General features: G+C 45.9%; 4 protein-coding genes across 4 annotated transcripts; 2 read left to right on the forward strand and 2 right to left on the reverse strand.

Moving 5' to 3' along the window:
• Window positions 1-3,633: 3,633 nt before the first annotated feature.
• SERLADRAFT_380351 (uncharacterized protein) lies at window positions 3,634-4,206 on the forward strand (the record flags this gene model as incomplete). The annotated part of the gene is made up of 2 exons (XM_007314683.1): window positions 3,634-3,879; window positions 3,937-4,206. 2 exons carry the CDS (start codon window positions 3,662-3,664, stop codon window positions 4,049-4,051), a joined length of 333 nt encoding a protein of 110 aa, XP_007314745.1.
• Window positions 4,207-4,482: 276 nt separating this feature from the next.
• Window positions 4,483-11,710, reverse strand: SERLADRAFT_413403 (uncharacterized protein; the record flags this gene model as incomplete). The annotated part of the gene is made up of 12 exons (XM_007314684.1): window positions 4,483-4,795; window positions 4,846-5,039; window positions 5,090-5,213; window positions 5,269-5,408; window positions 5,592-5,693; window positions 5,745-5,886; window positions 5,937-6,086; window positions 6,140-6,261; window positions 6,311-6,475; window positions 6,528-10,922; window positions 10,986-11,435; window positions 11,493-11,710. The coding sequence occupies 12 exons, from the start codon at window positions 11,662-11,664 to the stop codon at window positions 4,691-4,693; spliced, it is 6,261 nt and encodes a 2,086-aa protein (XP_007314746.1).
• A 177-nt stretch (window positions 11,711-11,887) lies between these two features.
• SERLADRAFT_380360 (NAT3/MAK3 N-acetyltransferase) lies at window positions 11,888-13,109 on the forward strand (the record flags this gene model as incomplete). The annotated part of the gene is made up of 5 exons (XM_007314685.1): window positions 11,888-12,177; window positions 12,259-12,277; window positions 12,330-12,459; window positions 12,532-12,587; window positions 12,639-13,109. 5 exons carry the CDS (start codon window positions 12,107-12,109, stop codon window positions 12,867-12,869), a joined length of 507 nt encoding a protein of 168 aa, XP_007314747.1.
• Window positions 13,110-13,140: 31 nt separating this feature from the next.
• On the reverse strand, window positions 13,141-15,963 carry SERLADRAFT_459092 (uncharacterized protein; the record flags this gene model as incomplete). The annotated part of the gene is made up of 12 exons (XM_007314686.1): window positions 13,141-13,346; window positions 13,432-13,745; window positions 13,804-14,007; window positions 14,061-14,335; window positions 14,391-14,941; window positions 14,992-15,094; window positions 15,150-15,222; window positions 15,278-15,397; window positions 15,459-15,551; window positions 15,605-15,619; window positions 15,679-15,691; window positions 15,747-15,963. 12 exons carry the CDS (start codon window positions 15,904-15,906, stop codon window positions 13,249-13,251), a joined length of 2,019 nt encoding a protein of 672 aa, XP_007314748.1.
• Window positions 15,964-16,780: the final 817 nt, after the last annotated feature.

Raw genomic sequence — 16,780 nt, forward strand, 5'->3', positions numbered from 1 at the left:
AACCTTCCAGAGCATGATGAACAAGATCTTTGCGGACATGGAAAACTGTGTCGTCATTTACATTGACAATTTATTAATATTTACAAAATCGGACGATGAGGCTGAGCATGACAGGATTGTGCAAGAAGTCCTTCGACGCTTACAGAAACGGGACCTATTTGTCAAACCCAAAAAATGTAACTTTAAAGTGAAGGAAGTAGACTTCCTTGGTATGATAATTGGCCAGAATGGAATCAGGATGGATCCTGAGAAAGTTCAAGCTATTTTGGATTGGCCTGAACCTACTTGCGTCAAAGGAGTTAGGGCCTTCCTTGGCTTGGGCAATTTCTATCGAAGGTTTGTTGAACACTTCGCAAAGATAACGAGATCGTTGAACGATCTCACTAAAAAGGACATTGTTTGGCACTGGGGCGCCAAAGAACAAGAAGATTTTGAGAAGCTTAAACAGGCATTTACAACAGCGCCCATATTAGCATTTCCAGAATTAGACAAAGAGTTCTGGCTAGAAACCAACTCTTCTGATTTTGCTACTGGGGCTGTTCTATCAATCAAATGCCCTGGCAATCTTTGGAGGCCTTGTGCCTATTTATCACATAGTTTGTCGCCTACAGAGCGCAACTATCAAATCTATGATAAGGAGATGCCAGCCATCATTAGAGCTTTAGAGCACTAGCGGCACTACTTAGAAGGTGCTAGGCACCAATCTGAAATTTGGACCATTCATAAAAATCTGGAGTATTTTATGACGGCCCGAGACTTGAACCGAAGACAGGCCCGCTATGCAGTGTACTTGTCAAGGTTTAATTATAAGTTAATTCATAAGCCTGGAGCTTCTATGGGGAAAGCGGACACTTTATCCAGAAGAGAGGATCATGCCAATGGCATAGAAGATGACAACAAAGGTGTCACCCTGATAGATCAATCCAGGGTTGCCAATGTTTGAATCCGGCAGGATTCCAATTTTCTGGAAGACTTCAAGAAAGACATCTCCACAGAAGAGAAGGCACGCCTTGATGGCAATGAAAACTATTTATGGGAAGATGGGCTCTTCCATCTTAAAAACAAAATCTATGTGCCTGAGTCCGCAAGGATCAATGCAATAGACAGACATCACAACACTCCAGTGGCTGGGCACCCTGGGTGGCAACGAACAATGGAGTTGATCTCCAGAAACTACATGTGGCCTGGCATGGTCAAAGATGTACAGGAATACGTAAAATCCTGTCTAAGATGTGCCATGGCAAAGAACTCGCATCAACTGCCAGCCGGTAAACTTATGCCAAATCTGATACCAGCTGGTCCCTGGCAGGATATATTGGTTAATTTCACGACGGATCTACCCGAATCAAATGGGTATGATTCAGTAATGGTGGTAGTAGATTGCTTCTCCAAAGAAGTGGTATTCATACCCACCAATAAAACCATTACCGCCACAGGTACGGCAGATTTATTTAAAGATTTTGTGTGGTCTATCCATGGGTTACCAGAAACGGTTATCTCCGATAGAGGACCTCAATTTGCTAGCAAATTTACAAAAAACTTATGCCGGATGCTGGGCATCAAATCTAAATTATCAACGGCGTGCCATCCGCAGACTGATGGACAAATGGAGAGGCTCAATCAAGAATTGAAGCAATACCTCCGCATATTTATTAATGACAGGCAGACAGATTGGGCCAAGTGGCTCAAGATAGCCCAGTTCTCATACAATATCAAACAGTCATCAGCTACAGGAAAAGCACCATTCAAGGTTACAAGATTGTACCTTCCCAGAATGGGTGTAGAACCTGGCAAAAGCAAGAACGAGGCTGCTGAGAACATGGCTAAGGACATGAAGTCCATCTTAGACGAAACGCGCAAGGTGCTAATCAAAACTGCAGAGCAGATGAAAGCCAGGGCAGAGCGTAGACGCTCTAAGGCCCCTGACTACAAGGTCGGCAACCTGGTCTGGTTAGATACCGACCACATCAAATTAAAGAATTGGCAGTCCAGAAAACTGACCAAAAAGTGGATTGGCCCTTACCAGATTAAGGAAGTCAAACCCAATGCAGTGGAGCTAGAACTCCCAAAACGAATGAGGGTAGTACCTACGGTCAATATTAGCCGTGTGAAACCCTACAAAGGGCCGCTGCCGGGACAGCGTATAGACCGGCCCGGACCGGTTGTAGTCACCCAGGAAGGTGAAAAAGAGTTCAAAGTCGAACGAGTGGTGGATGCACGCTTAAAGCGTGGCAAATTAGAGTTCCTAGTCCTATGGAAGGGCTATGGAGACAAGGACAGAACGTGGGAACCAGAAGCCCATCTGGACAATTCCCGCGACACTGTTCGAGAATTTTGTTCTAAGAATCCCTCGGCTCCTAGGCATGAATTCAACACTTTTTGACTCCCTTTTTCAACCTATGCCCAAAAATTTAACTACTACCTCTGGTACTTGGTCTCGCCTGGAAGTCAAGCCTTAGAAAGGGGGTAGTGTTACAATACACAATTTTTGGACCTTTAACTTTCATTCTCAACTTTCTTCTGTAGTTTTCACACCCTGTGCCATGCGGCACTTTCCATTATTGTTCAAACTCCACTTCTCACGCTGCACTGCCTTTTCTTATTTTTGCTACAAGTATCTCACGCAGTGGAGCTGGTCATACGGGCTGTGCCCCATGACATCATTAGCCACTGCTTCCATCAACCATATAGTACATATGTACAAACAACCTGTAGTAGTATATAAACACCAATAGATCCAGGAGACTCCTCAGCGAGTCCTCCTGTTGTTTACCCACAGCTAACTTGGTCCTATCCTAAGGGGTAACCACTCCCACTCACTTCCTCTTTGCCCATCTGAGTTGTGTGCCAGAGTATACAAACTCTTGGTTGTTACAGTTTAACCCTCCTAATGTCAGAAATTTGTCTAAGTCCATCCTAGTTACCATGTATGGCAAAGAGCCCATCAATACATCATGTGATGTCCATAAATAATTTGTATGCTCCATTTCTGAGCTATCTGAAGTTATTCTGGTGTATCTGGACTGAGTATCCAAAAGCAGATCAAATTACTTTGGAAAGTCCAGATACTCCAGAAAAGGAGCAGATAGTCTGGATATTGAGCTGGTATATCCGGAAAGTGCATTGGAGTCAGTAAACATGTCTGAATATAATGGTAATCCAGGCTCAGCGAGTGCAATGTCTCTACACCAGCCACTTGCTCTGATTATCTGTGTTTTTCATGATTGCTACATGTACACTCACCACAACAATTCCCATCAAATTTTTATTTGTTTACAAATTAATGTGGATTCATGTGCCAGGGGTGCCCAGAGGGTGATGTTATCATATTCAAGCAAAGCCTGAAATCATAATTTAGTCCTTGCTGTTACAACACACAGACTCATCCCCATTCTCAGCTTCGTTGAGATCTTGGGGAGTGTCAAAAGGTCATAGTACAGTGCAGACTGTCCCGAAATATCTCTATCAGATGCTATGATAGTGTAATAATATGTCATTATGATTATAATTTAGGCTCAGTTAAATTGGTCATGTTTCGTTAGAGTGGTTAGCGCTTAGTCCAGAGTGCAAGTTTGTTCATGTTTATGCGAAGGCGCGGTTTGCTAAAGGCTCGTATGAGCCACACTAATACGTACTACGGACTAGATTAACCCTTACTACCATGGCTCCTTCATCAGAACAGAGTTTCAGGAATAACCTTTCCCAATTTCGATGGGCAAGGGGAGATACAGATGATTCACAACAGCAGTCTGCACCACTTCCGGCTTCGAACCCGTTCTCGCGTTTCTACAATGCCGTAGCAGGCGACTACATTCCTTTGCGCTCCGGTGAACGATCAAACGAGGAAGAAGCTTGGTTTGCACTTTCGAGATGGGAAAGGTACATTAGTTAACCTAGTGTGGTTTTGTTTTTGCATGACGAGTCATATCCCTTTAGGTTGTTAGGTTTTGGAGGTTGCTTGCTTGGAGCTGCGGTGTGCTTCTTCGTCGCATTTCTGACACTGCCGCTCCTTGCCTTGCGTCCAGCGAAATTTGCGTTAGCATTCAGGTAGAAATCTTGTATCTTGTCTTTAAATTCATGCATTGAGTGCAGTTTCAGTCTGGGCAGTTTGTTGGTTATGTTTGGGTGAGTCAACATCTATGTGGTAACTTTACCAGCACCTGGTGACGCTGGCACTATTGTGTGGTGTAGCTTTTCGGTGCTTATCGGTCCAATAAACCACGTCAAGCACCTCATTTCCAAAGAGCGGCTACCTTTCTCTTTTGTGTACTTCACCAGTTTGGGTCTCACGTTGTACTTCTCTTTGGGGGTATGTAATTTCTTGTATCATACGTTTCTCAGTGCTTTAACACTTGAGTTTATTATAGGCCCATTCATATCTCGGTTCACTGCTCTGCGCCGTTGTTCAGGTAAGCCAATAATCCCGCGTTCAATCCAACACTAGACACTCTACTTATGACGATTCAGTTGGTTGCTCTTGTTGCATATGTGCTAGCATACTTTCCCGGAGGATCTCAAACGCTAAGGTTTGGTTCACAAGTCGCTCTGAGAGGCGCAGGGAGCCTTCTTCCTTTTTAGCACCTTCATAATAATTCTTGCTACAAATTTACGTGGTCACCAGTATTTTATAGTATTTATAAGATGAGAATGGGGTGAAGCAAGGCGCGCTTCTTTTGTAACAGTCATCCGCTTATTCTAAGGCGTCATGCAGCCCAATGGTGTCCCTTAGTCTGCGAGACATGATATCTATGTACCCTTGGTAGGACTGCCAGTCGTGGCCAATTGTTTCCAAAGTCTATTCTGAAATTAGCGGTAGATCTGTAATAAGAAAAATACTAGACATACCAGATCTAATGATGATAGCCTCTGTAAACTTGACAATATCCGATTACTGATGTCTGAGCGGAATGTTTCTGCATCTGGCGCTGGAACAGATCGTCCTAGATGGGATGTTTTCAAACTGTCGTTTTCGATATGTTGATCATCAGCATAGTGAACGAGATGCCGCCACAGCAACAGTAGCAATATTTCCATCGTGTCTGATAGTAGTCAGCAATAGTACCAAGACGCGAGTAATATATTTACACACCAAGCAAAGTCCTCCCCTTAGTCTGGGTGTCATGTTTCAGACGTTCGTATTCGCGGCAAATCAGAGAACGTTTCTGGGAAATGTCAAGTCCTAGCAAAAATTCTACATTTGATATAGGAACAATCTATCAAATAAGACAATTTCAGTATAAGAAACCCCCATAGTCAATATGCACATACCTCTTGGATGTTATCAACCCGTATATGATCCTTAGACAATAGCTCTGCCGAGAGGTCTGTAATCTGCTTGAGGGTCTCTGCCAGGTCACTACACAGATTACTCAGCGCCTCTAAGGCGTCCCCAATGGTGGGTATAGTAGCTGCAAACATATTGAGTCAGGATTATTATCAATATTGGTCACCTGTCATGTATGACTTGCCTACAAAATGTGAGCGCTCTTCTTGTCGAGGTGTTGACACTATTGGAGACAGCACTAGCGTTATTTCAGGCTCTGGATACTAACTTCAGAATCATATACACACGCACACCATTGCTCTCTTACCAGTAAAGTCGCTCGCAATCCCTAGATACTCAATTATGGCCTTGCGTAGGATGCGTTCCCGGCGGTATACTAAAACATCGAAATTGGTCTCGCGAGTCCGGCCTTCCGTAAAATCAGCTTGGTATGTAAAATTGCCATATCGAACAAACACACCTGGCGCATGTATACTTGCCTGAAGAACTTCGACATCAGTATGTGGTTTCACTTTCTTTGTCTCTTGACCAAATCCGAAGTATCTTGCTGCAAAACTCAAGATCGCACCATGAATCCCTCCAAACCCGGAATTAACGGATAGCTGTAAAATATCAGACCGCAGGCAAGTAGGCAACGGCGGTTTTCACACACCAAATCAGATTTCGGGACCAAGGGGAGAACGCTACCGCATAGGGAAACAAGTAAATGAACTTCTTCAATGAATGATAGTGGAACTTCGCTCATTTCATTCTTGAGCAAGATGATAATCGTTTCCCGATGACTTGACAAAAAGTCCAATGCCTCGACTCAGAATTAACGCAAAATAAAGATTACTGGAAGAACCGGGTCGTTACCTGATGAGTGGCACTATTGTGTTTGGATCCAAGCGTTGCCAACATTCCGACTATCAGCTGTAGCGCAGGCATGAACAGTTGATGGTAACGTTGAATAGCAGAAGGAAGAAAGGAGTCATAGTCTACACAAAAGTCAGACCCCAAAGAAGGCGAGAGGTAACATAAACTCACCCATGAATGATTGGTCTGCCTCAGGCCTGGCATCAATAAATTCGCATTGCGCCAATATTGGGAGTATCTGGGCCTCCAGGAGACGTTCCGCTCCTAAGCGATTCTGAGTCATCCTAATCAATAGCGACATTTTGGATTCATAAACATATAGAGGGTTCAAGTCATCTAGACGACAAACAAGTTAATATAAACCAGAAGAGTATCAAGGACTCCTTACCTGGATCGGGTTTCAAGACATGTTGTAACGGCAAATCGGATTCCTTCAATCCCCGCACGAAACTCGACAGGATACCATAGCGAACAAATGTAGGCCATATGACATGAGATTTGTCCAAGTGGGATAGGTGAACTAGGGAGTCTAGAAGCATAAAGGCAACTGTTTTCCAGACCTCAGTACCATCGATGGCATCTCGAGATATTGTCGTTATCAACCTTTCCAGATGGTTCTTCATCACCGATAAAGTACCTGCTTCCAATGCAGTCATACTACCACCCGCATTCCCCGAGTGACTTGGCAACAACTGGCTATTGGACATCATCATGTCATCTCTTGAAGAGGAAACCGAAAGTCGTAAGGACATCGACATTGACTGCCTCCTAAAGTTATCCATCGATACATCACAACTCGAATCATTGGGTGCTACAAGGTGCAGATAATTGATCAGAGCAGCATAAAGATTACCACGGACAAGCTCCATGCGGTTATTGGACAATATGCACTCGAGAAGGCTCCGAAGCAAGCTGAAAAGTCTATCTGTAGGCAAAGAACCCGCATCGGCATCACCGCCTGCAGACTGAAGCATGACTTGGTGCCGCCTGTCTTCACGCAATTTAGTGATCGCCGACACCGATGCTTCTGAGAGTAGAACAGCTGTAGGTTCCCCGATGTCAGGAGATTGTATGATTGTGGGAAGGACGTGCAGCAAATCGAACAACATGTTCTCGCGACGATCGTGAGGTAGCCTATCGAAACATTTCATCAGCGTCGTGTCCAATAACCTCCGCCACGACTCATATCCGGCTGCGATCGAATGATGAATCTCGCGGCGATGATTTTCAATAGCGCAACTTTCCATAATGTAATTGATCTCGGTGTTTAACTTATCAACATGGGCGGAAGTAGTAAGTTGACCTTGTGAGTGGAGAGCACGCCGGGCAGTCGTCAACAAGGATAATAACGCTGTTCTATCCACAACTTCGCATCCTGACGCGTCCACGCGAATACATGTATGAAGATTGAGTTGACCAAGGTACTCCAGGTCGATGGGATTCACCGTCACACTATCAGACCAGTCGAAGCTCAACGACTGAACAAACTCTATGATCCGTGAATGCGATTGCCCAATATCCTGGAAAGGCTGCAACATATCATCTTCCCAAACCTGGTGACCATCGGCATGGGAGGCATCAACTCCGAAGACGATTGCCAAGATTTCTAGGACGCCTTTATGGTGCCCTTTATTCGTCAGGACATGTAAGTCTAGAGCAACCAAGTCAAGAATCCAGGAGCGGAGACGGATGAAAGACTTGAGCGCTGAGACCGTGGTAGTGATACGAGAACCATCGATGTAAAGGACTTCAATGTAGGGATCATCGATGACTTCAGGAACATTGGAAGGGATGGCAGCTAAATGACGACAAAAGAAATCTTCGCGTGTCCGCAGATACCGCATCGTGGAGTCCGACGTCCGGGGATGTACACAAAGCTGATAGATTACACGATAGCAACGTTCTGCCAAAGCTGGAAGTGCGATGAACAACGGCTCAGCCTGCATGGCAAGTTGGCGTCCTCGCTGTTTATTGCGTCCTCGTACTTCGGGAACTCCGGCATTTAGTAAATCAAGGATAACGTGCGCACAAGTCCGATGTGCGCCCATGGCATGAGGGTCTTGGATCCTATACTCAGATTCTGACCCACCAAAGAGGAGAAAGTGGCCAACATTAGGAAATGGTCGCCGGGAATCAGTAGTCTGTATCAACAGATCAAGCGCCGCCAAACGAGTAGCTTGTTCCAAAGAATGCTCCCCCTCGTAATCCACCGCACCAGCACCCGTCGTGTCGTCTGCATTTGCCTCTGCGATGCCTACGTCGTCCAAGGTCTCCACGTCAAGAATTCGGCGGAAACCACTCAGGATGCGTTCAGAGTCGCTGCTTCGTTCAATCAGAGAGATCAGATTCGGTAAAGATGTGGAAGTCGATAATTGTGAGATAATCTTAACGGCCAACAGGACAAGTTCAGGGTGGGCAGGATACACGACATACGCAGCCACTGCAGGCACATATTGACCTCCGAAGGATAAAGCCTGGTCAAATCTCGTAAAAGACGACCTTGGGTGGACAGTGCCAATGATCGGGGCACTGTCAAACTCGGATAGCAAAGGTATGAGCACATCCAAGAAGATATCTTGGATCTGTAAGACCCGATGCAGGATCCGCAAAACACGAACTATGGTACTCTTGAAAAAAGGCTCTTCTTCTGAGAACTCCTTCTCGAAACCTTCAACACCCTCCACAATGTAAGATAGGATACTGGCCTGCAATGGAGAATTAGTTAGGAGTCGTTTCATGATATCATATCCAGGATGGACAAGCAAGGGAAGGATGGACTCCTTTTTCAGCTGTATTTCTTCTCCAGCAGACAACAGAGATTCGAGATCATAGCTTGCGAGAGCACGTTCGATGAAGCACAAACATAGGTCGTTAATTTGCCACCTATCGGACGGTCGGGCATATTCCCGGTGAGGGATATTCGCGAAGACATTGTCGATGACAAAACAGACAAAAGGCCCGATACCAGGTAAACGATACGATTGTCCGAGAGTGTCAGGAATAGTGTTGATTGGTTCTGCATCGGCCACACGGTCCTTGAGAGACATGCGTTTAGGAGTATGGATGAGTGTGCTTAGCAACTTCAAGAAAGGTAGTGTTGCGGGATAGAGCTTATACACGGCTTCAACCTCGTCTAATTCAACCTCGACACCTTTCACCGCCGGAAGCAAGCTCGATCCTAGTCTCGCACCTGCGCGCACATTAATGACTTCCAACCTCTCCATCAGTGACCATACCGTTTTACAAATTTCCACACCGGCAAGACCAGCGCCAGGCTCACAAAAGGCAGCCAATGCTTCGAAGATGGCCCCTTTCAGCTCGAGAGGTATTCCAAGGGGAATCAAGGAAACCAACGTTGGGATCGATCTGAACTGAGCATTACCAGAAATAGCGAGCCGAACAGCCACAGAATTGGAGACTACAGTGGACAGAAATCGAAGAAATGCCTGGGCAAGCAAAACGTCTTTGGGGCCAATTGTAAGATGCTGTGGTTCTTGGTGTGTAGTCGGGCTTTGTAAAAGTTGAGAATCAAGGCCAGTGAACGAAGCTCCCGGTAGAGGCTGGTTTTGATTTCCTCGCGGATTGCTGCTAGTTGCAGCCCACGACTCTAGAAGACCAAATATCATACCCCAAGATATTGTGGGGCTTGTGGCATAGTGAGAAGCCCCTGTAGTTGAAGGTAACCCGCTCCCAGGCATAACTTCCCCACCCCCTCTTGCCATGAAATTATAGGCTAGTTCACTGCATTGCTGGCCCTTTGCTAGACCACTCAACATATCGTATAGTGCCATTGTCGTGTCCATGTCCCTCGCTTGAGTAGACCAAACAGCCCATTGAAGAAATGCAGGAAGCTTGCCCGCTTTGTTTTCTATATGTTCAAGCCAAGTAAGGCGATGGTTATCGTGGTGCGGAGCAGCGCCCCAAAATTGTATCGCTCGCTCTGGTGGTAGAAGGGAATAAAGAAGGCCAATGAATGAAAAAAGCATTGCTATATCGTTCCGCGGTGGCAGCGTCGCTTCTGAATCAGATACAGGTGCAGATAATCGAAACATTCGGGAGCGATCTGTTCGAGCACTTGTGAAGACGAGGTCTTCTTGCCTTTGTTTGATCTTCCGCAGTTCTGAGGACGCATGTGCGATCAAAGAGCGCACTAGAGAATCGCACGAGAATAATACGGCCAATTTAAACTCGTTGGGAGGAGATTCGCGCAACTGCTCTTGCTCTGGTGTCAGTTGAAGGGGACCTGTAAAAGAAACTGTCGCAGATCCTCGGCTTCTCTTCTGCATTTGTAACAATGTCGTCACAAGATATGTGAATGCATCCCCTTGAACGGCGTTCCAGATTTGCGTCTCCAATTCCTCCGTTTTGAAACCTTCCCTGTGCTCAAGAGTCGAATCTCGATGTCGTGCCTCGGTTAAAAACAGAGTCCATTTCAATAGGATCGTTGCCCTGAGCCCAGGCTCCTTCCAGTCAGTTGACTGCCCCAGTTTGTTTTTCATGTACAGCAGAGTAGCCTTTTCCATTGCAAGATGCTGTCTTATCTGTCCCCCAAAGGTGGATGGGTCTACGGTGTCGAAGGCCGCGAGAGTAGCCGCAAGAATATAAAAAGTCATAGGGTGATTGGGATTTGTCGCCAGCCAGTCCACTGACTTTTGAACCTCGTTAGGCGAGAAATACCCTAAGCGGCCAATCATGAAGTAGACTGAAGCAAGTGTTCGTTGTTCGTACTTGAGGGAGTCGTAGCGTGCGCTGAGTATGTCATAACCCAGGGCAGAATTCCCACCTACCATACCAGTGATGAATTAGATATGTCACAGTAATATTTGACGCAAAAATATAAACACACCTTGACCTGAAGATACTGTAGTGTTGCTTCCAGCGTTTTGCCTAGCACTCTGAGCCCGGGCTATAGTGATTCCCAAGTTGTCTATCTCCCTGAAGATTCGATACGCAAGAGGTATTTCTCCTCCAGGAACTTTAACAGCAGGTATGAGTTCATGTCGAGCAAAGGTCTCCACTCGATGATACAACCGAGATGCCCCAGCAATCTGTGCTAATTCTGCAGCTTCGAAGATGTATCGCATACAGTCGGCCAAATAACGGCGTCTCTGGTGAAATTCTGCAACAGTTGCTTCCATGCAATTTACGGCGCCGATGTTGGGGTTGTTTGACATAACGTCGTGGAGTATACTTGCGACATACTTTTCTGAACAATTTAGTTGTTGAGATAGAAAGATGGTCTGCTGCGCGAAATCTGAATTGACAGCAAGGGATTTTCCGCCAACCACAATTCTACCTATAGCACGAAGATTAATCATTGAACAGCCAGAGAAACAAACAAAAGCAGGCTGACCGCTTTGCAGTTCACGTTGTTCCTGCTGACTACTGGCACCAACATCGAAAAGCTCGAGTAACCGTGGCTTGTGGATCAACAGTTCGTCAAAAAGTTCCTGCTCTCCATGCTGGCTTCCACGCGAGCCCAACGCCGTTAACAACGCACTTCGCAAACGTGAAATGGACTCCATGTTGGACAATACTCTTGTGGTCCTCACTGTCGAGGCCAAGTAATGCGCCAAAGGTCGCGTCCGTGGCGTGTGGGAATGTTGTGCACTTACAATATTATGTAATTTAAAGTTATCCAAGCTGCTTTCCGGTCATTTTCCCTGTCTTGTTCTTACCTGTTTCAGTGTTACATATGCCTTTTCAGTGAGCAAATCGCCACTATATGATTCGCATTTGAGGCATGATACCCTGCCTATCATTTTCTCGACCTAATATAACCTCCAGGCGTGCTTTTGTTCGGGTTTTGTTCCATTCTTCGCAGTCGCGTGTCCGCTATCCGGTTCCATATTCCGCTCCTGACAGTCCGCCTGTAGTATACGCTGTACCATCAAGGTCTCTAAGCTTTTGGGCATGGCAGAAATATTCTATAGACCGTATGTAGGCGAGTCTGATTTACCGCACATCATGACTCTTGTGCAGAACGAGCTCAGTGAGCCTTATGTCATATACACATATCGATACTTCCTTCATCAATGGTGCGTCTTCCATCGCTTTCGAGCTCACTTCTTACTTACCTAACCTTCTTCACTTTTCCTCCTGGAATCCACGAAACCCAGGCCCGAGCTTTCTTTCTTGGTTCGTGACCCGTGACCATTCCTTGCTGCATCGTTCTAATGCAGGTGGTTAGGCATACCCTGCAGGGTCTTCTGATCCGATTGGCGTTATCGTTTGCAAACAAAGCATGCATAAACATGTCTCAAATAGAGGTTACATCGCAATGTTAAGTGTGAACAAGAACTGGCGTAAACGAGGTGTAGGTACGAGGCCTAGTGGTTTTCTCCTTTCCCGTTGTTTTGTTTACCTTACCCGTTCCGTATTTCGGATCCCAGCTAGCTCGCTAGTACGCCATTCTATCGAAGTGATGAAGCAGCGAAATGTAGTTGAGGTTAGTAATACCTTTATAAATCTCAGAAGGCCTAACGTGTATCTTTCCTAGGTTGTCCTCGAGACCGAATATGATAATGCCGCTGCATTGTCATTATATGAATCACTGGGCTTCATACGGGAAAAGCGGCTACACCGCTTTTATCTGAACGGGAAAGATGCTTTCCGCCTTGTTCTTTCTGTTCCTCCCTCTTCGGGGCAGGGTTTAAATCAAGAGACGTCCTTGAAGCAAAATTATTTGCGCAGGCTGTCATATTCCTCTTCCGTCGATGATGACGATTAGTCGATAGATCGTGTCTTTCTCCCTCGAGCGATCAAATTCTGGGGGTGTGTTTCCTTTTTGGAAAGGATGTGTTTGTTGTCTTAACAGTTGTATTATGATCATTTCCCTCCGTTATCATTGCTCTGCGCCGATTTTTCATCAACCTCTCCTCGAGATCTCCCCAACTCCGTTAATTCTTGTCTGTTATGAAATTCCAATCAGCGTTTGTTATTTGTAGAACTATGGCATCCTTATGACAGCATATTCTTTGCATACGTAACTTCACGCATTGTAACTGGTGTGCAAGAAGTGATGCCAAAATAATAAGATTTCTATTTTATGCCTACACACTTTTGTAGCCTAGCTAAGAGAATAATTACATCGTCGAACATCCAACTCCCTACAGTTCGTCGTGGTCGAAGTAAGGTTCATCTTCTTCCTCTGGAGCACCGCCCGAATAGAGTTTAGTCGTGATTGGGTTAACAATGCTTTGGATATCTACAAAAAAAATAAAAATAACCAACGATCAGCAACAAGAAAAAAGAGAAACGATGAAGAAAAAGAAAGAGACAAAAATACTGACCGCTCAGCTTCTCTTCTAGGTCTTCCGTGCTCGCTGACTGCCCGTTCTCATCGATCCACTCGGTTGTCTCCTTGACAGCAGCGAGAATAGCCTTCTTATCATCGTCGTCGATCTTGCCACCAAGACCACTCTGGTCAGCAAGTTGGCTCTTAAGGCCATACACGAACGATGAGAGGCTGTTCAAAGCCTCTATGCGTTGCCTGTTTGCCTCATCTTCGCTGGCAAACTCCTCAGCCTCGCGAACCATGCGTTCGATATCTTCCTTCGACAACCGTCCCTTTTCATTCGTAATCGTAATAGATTCTGACTTGCCACTAGAAATACAAACCTTTAGGCGGCATTCGACGCACGGGTATGTTATAAAACACTTACGTTCCCTTATCAGCAGCACCAACTTTCATGATACCGTTTGCATCAATCTCGAATGACACCTCAATCTGAGGCACACCACGAGGGGCAGGAGGGATGTTGGATAATTCGAATTTACCGAGGAGATCGTTGTCCTTCGTAAGTGCCCGCTCACCCTCAAAGACTTGAATCAATACAGTAGGCTGGTTGTCGGCGGCTGTGGAGAAGCTATACATTCAATGTCAGCAAAAAATCCAGGATCAATGCCAAACAACACTAACATTTGGCTCTTGCGAGTGGGAATAACAGTGTTACGAGGAATAAGTTTGGTGAAAACTCCACCGGTTGTTTCAATCCCAAGCGTCAGAGGGCAGACATCGACGAGAACAACATCTTCTGTGCCCACTTCCCCAGTGAGAATACCACCCTGGACGGCGGCACCATATGCCACAGCCTCATCAGGGTTAATACCCTTTGACGGCTCCTTGCCACCGAAGTACTCTTTCAGGAGTTGTTGCACCTTTGGAATACGGGTGGAACCACCGACGAGGACAACCTACAAAATGATGGCACTTAGAATATGTTGATATGCATGCAGTAATTTCACACACCTCATCAACGTCCTCCTTCTTGACATTAGCATCTTTGAGCACTTGTTCAACAGGCTTCATGGTCTTGCGGAACAGATCCACGTTAAGTTCTTCAAATTTAGCCCGGGTAAGTGTCTCAGAGAAGTCGTTACCATCTTCGAAGGACTCGATTTCAATTCTGGTCGACTGTTGGCTCGATAGAGTACGCTTGGCTTTCTCCACCTCTCGCTTTAGCTTGCCCATGGCACGAAGGTTGGTAGAAACATCCGTTCCAGTCTTCTTCTTGTACAATTTCACAAAGAAGTCGATCACACGGTTGTCGAAATCTTCACCACCAAGATGAGTGTCACCAGCAGTTGCCAAGACTTCGAATACACCATCATCAATCGACAAGAGGGAGACATCGAAAGTTCCTCCACCGAGATCGTAGACGATGATTTGTGATTCACCGCCCTTTTTGTTCAGTCCATAGGCGATGGCAGCGGCAGTTGGCTCGTTGATGATACGAAGAACCTGCAGGCCAGCTATGGTACCGGCGTCCTTGGTAGCCTGACGCTGAGCGTCGTTGAAATCTACATAACGAGTCAGTATATGGTGGATTACGAACGGGACGTTAACTGACATGCAGGGACAGTGACAACTGCGTGGGTGACCTTCTGACCAAGATATGCCTCAGCAGTCTCCTTCATCTTGGTTAAGACCATGGCACTGATTTCTTCGGGAGTCTATGGATGCTATTGTAAACAACTGCATCACATGTGCAGATATCTTGTCACTTACAAATTCACGGGTCTCGCCTTTGTAATCCACAGAGACAGCAGGTTTACCGCCATTATCGACGACACGGAATGGCCTGCACAAAGTAACATGAGTACCGAATGGAACATTATGAAAGGATAAGATCATACCAGTGTTTAACATCGCGCTTGAGCTCTGTATCATCAAACTTGCGTCCAATAAGACGCTTAGCGTCGAAGACGGTGTTCGTGGGATTCGAGTGGAATGCGTTTTTGGCACTGTCACCAACCCTAAACAGATAACAAGGGATGAACTTGGCAGTTGCATTTGGTTGCAGGAAAGAATACACACAGTCGTTCGTCATCGGTAAAGCTAACCCATGATGGTGTTATGCGATGACCTTGGTCGTTAGCGATGATCTCAACACGACCTCCCCGTTGAACACTGCCAAAATTGTATAAGCACGAGATATAACATGATCACTTCCATCAACTTACCCAACACATGAATAACTGAGTACATTGAAGATGTATTCAGTGAGAGGTAACTGGAGACATGGCATTTTACTTACGTAGTTCCCAAATCTGCGCAGGTCAATTAGAAAAGCTGTTGCATAGACAGACAACCCAGGCGACGTACCGATACCAATCACAGGTCCATACTCGCTCTTGCTACTTTCGTCTGCGACAACGGCGGGACAAAGACAGATGAGTGCAATGAAAGCAAAGAGGAGGAGAGAAAGAGAGGAAGCCATACGCCGCGCCTGGTGGCGGGTTGGACGGTGTGGTGAGCGGGACATGGTGGTTTGTGGAGAAGCAGGTAAACGCTGCAGAGCCTGTTATATATCAGTTCCGCCAGCTCTCTGCCACGTCTTTTTTTCTTGACACGTCAACACAATGCTAGATTCCCACGGTCCATCCGCGTCCTTGCTGTCTTTGCGCATATACTCTGCCCTCCATGTATGCGTCATTCAATATTCAATGTTATAGCTTTATGGCATTCGGTCTGCTTAAATTTAAATCTCACTTGGCCCCGAAGTCTGTTTTGCATCTTTGTTTTACTCTTCTCTAAGTGTATCCTGCAATCGCAGGCTTTGTTCTCGAGGTGTGGTGTCACTAAGTATCCTTAACGTGTAAGCTATACACTCTGCTAGATCTCGACTTGAAGCAGCACTAGCATATAACGGATACAGCAGCCTCGCAGGCAGGTGCATGCATTTATATTCACAGCTCTACGTGACGACGGGGAGGACAGAGGCTTACCTGTTCACCCAGCACCTGTCAGCTTGTCTCGACAGTAGAATGCGATATCAGACAGCGTGACGCATGGTTAGAAAACATGTGTCTCAAGTCCTTAGTCGTCTCGACAATCCTGGTCCAGAGGCTGCTTTAGTGCTCTCGTCGCCATAACTCAGAACAGTTTGAGGGCACTTTGCTCACGATATGTAATACTTTGTCACTGGAGACCCTGACCCTGCTCTCGTATCAATTGTTTGACGAGTCACCACCCACTACATCGCGACAAATGCCCATCACGCCCTTGATTCGCCCACAAGTGCGGGGAGTAAGCCATGTTGCATTGTCTAGACAGGAAATATCACCAGAGATTCACGAGTAAACTGCGAAGATAAGGCAAGTTTCTTCATTGGTATTGCCGTAGAAACCCATAACAGA

This window comes from Serpula lacrymans, assembly GCF_000218685.1.
Source record: "Serpula lacrymans var. lacrymans S7.9 unplaced genomic scaffold SERLAscaffold_3, whole genome shotgun sequence".
NCBI lineage: Eukaryota > Fungi > Basidiomycota > Agaricomycetes > Boletales > Serpulaceae > Serpula > Serpula lacrymans.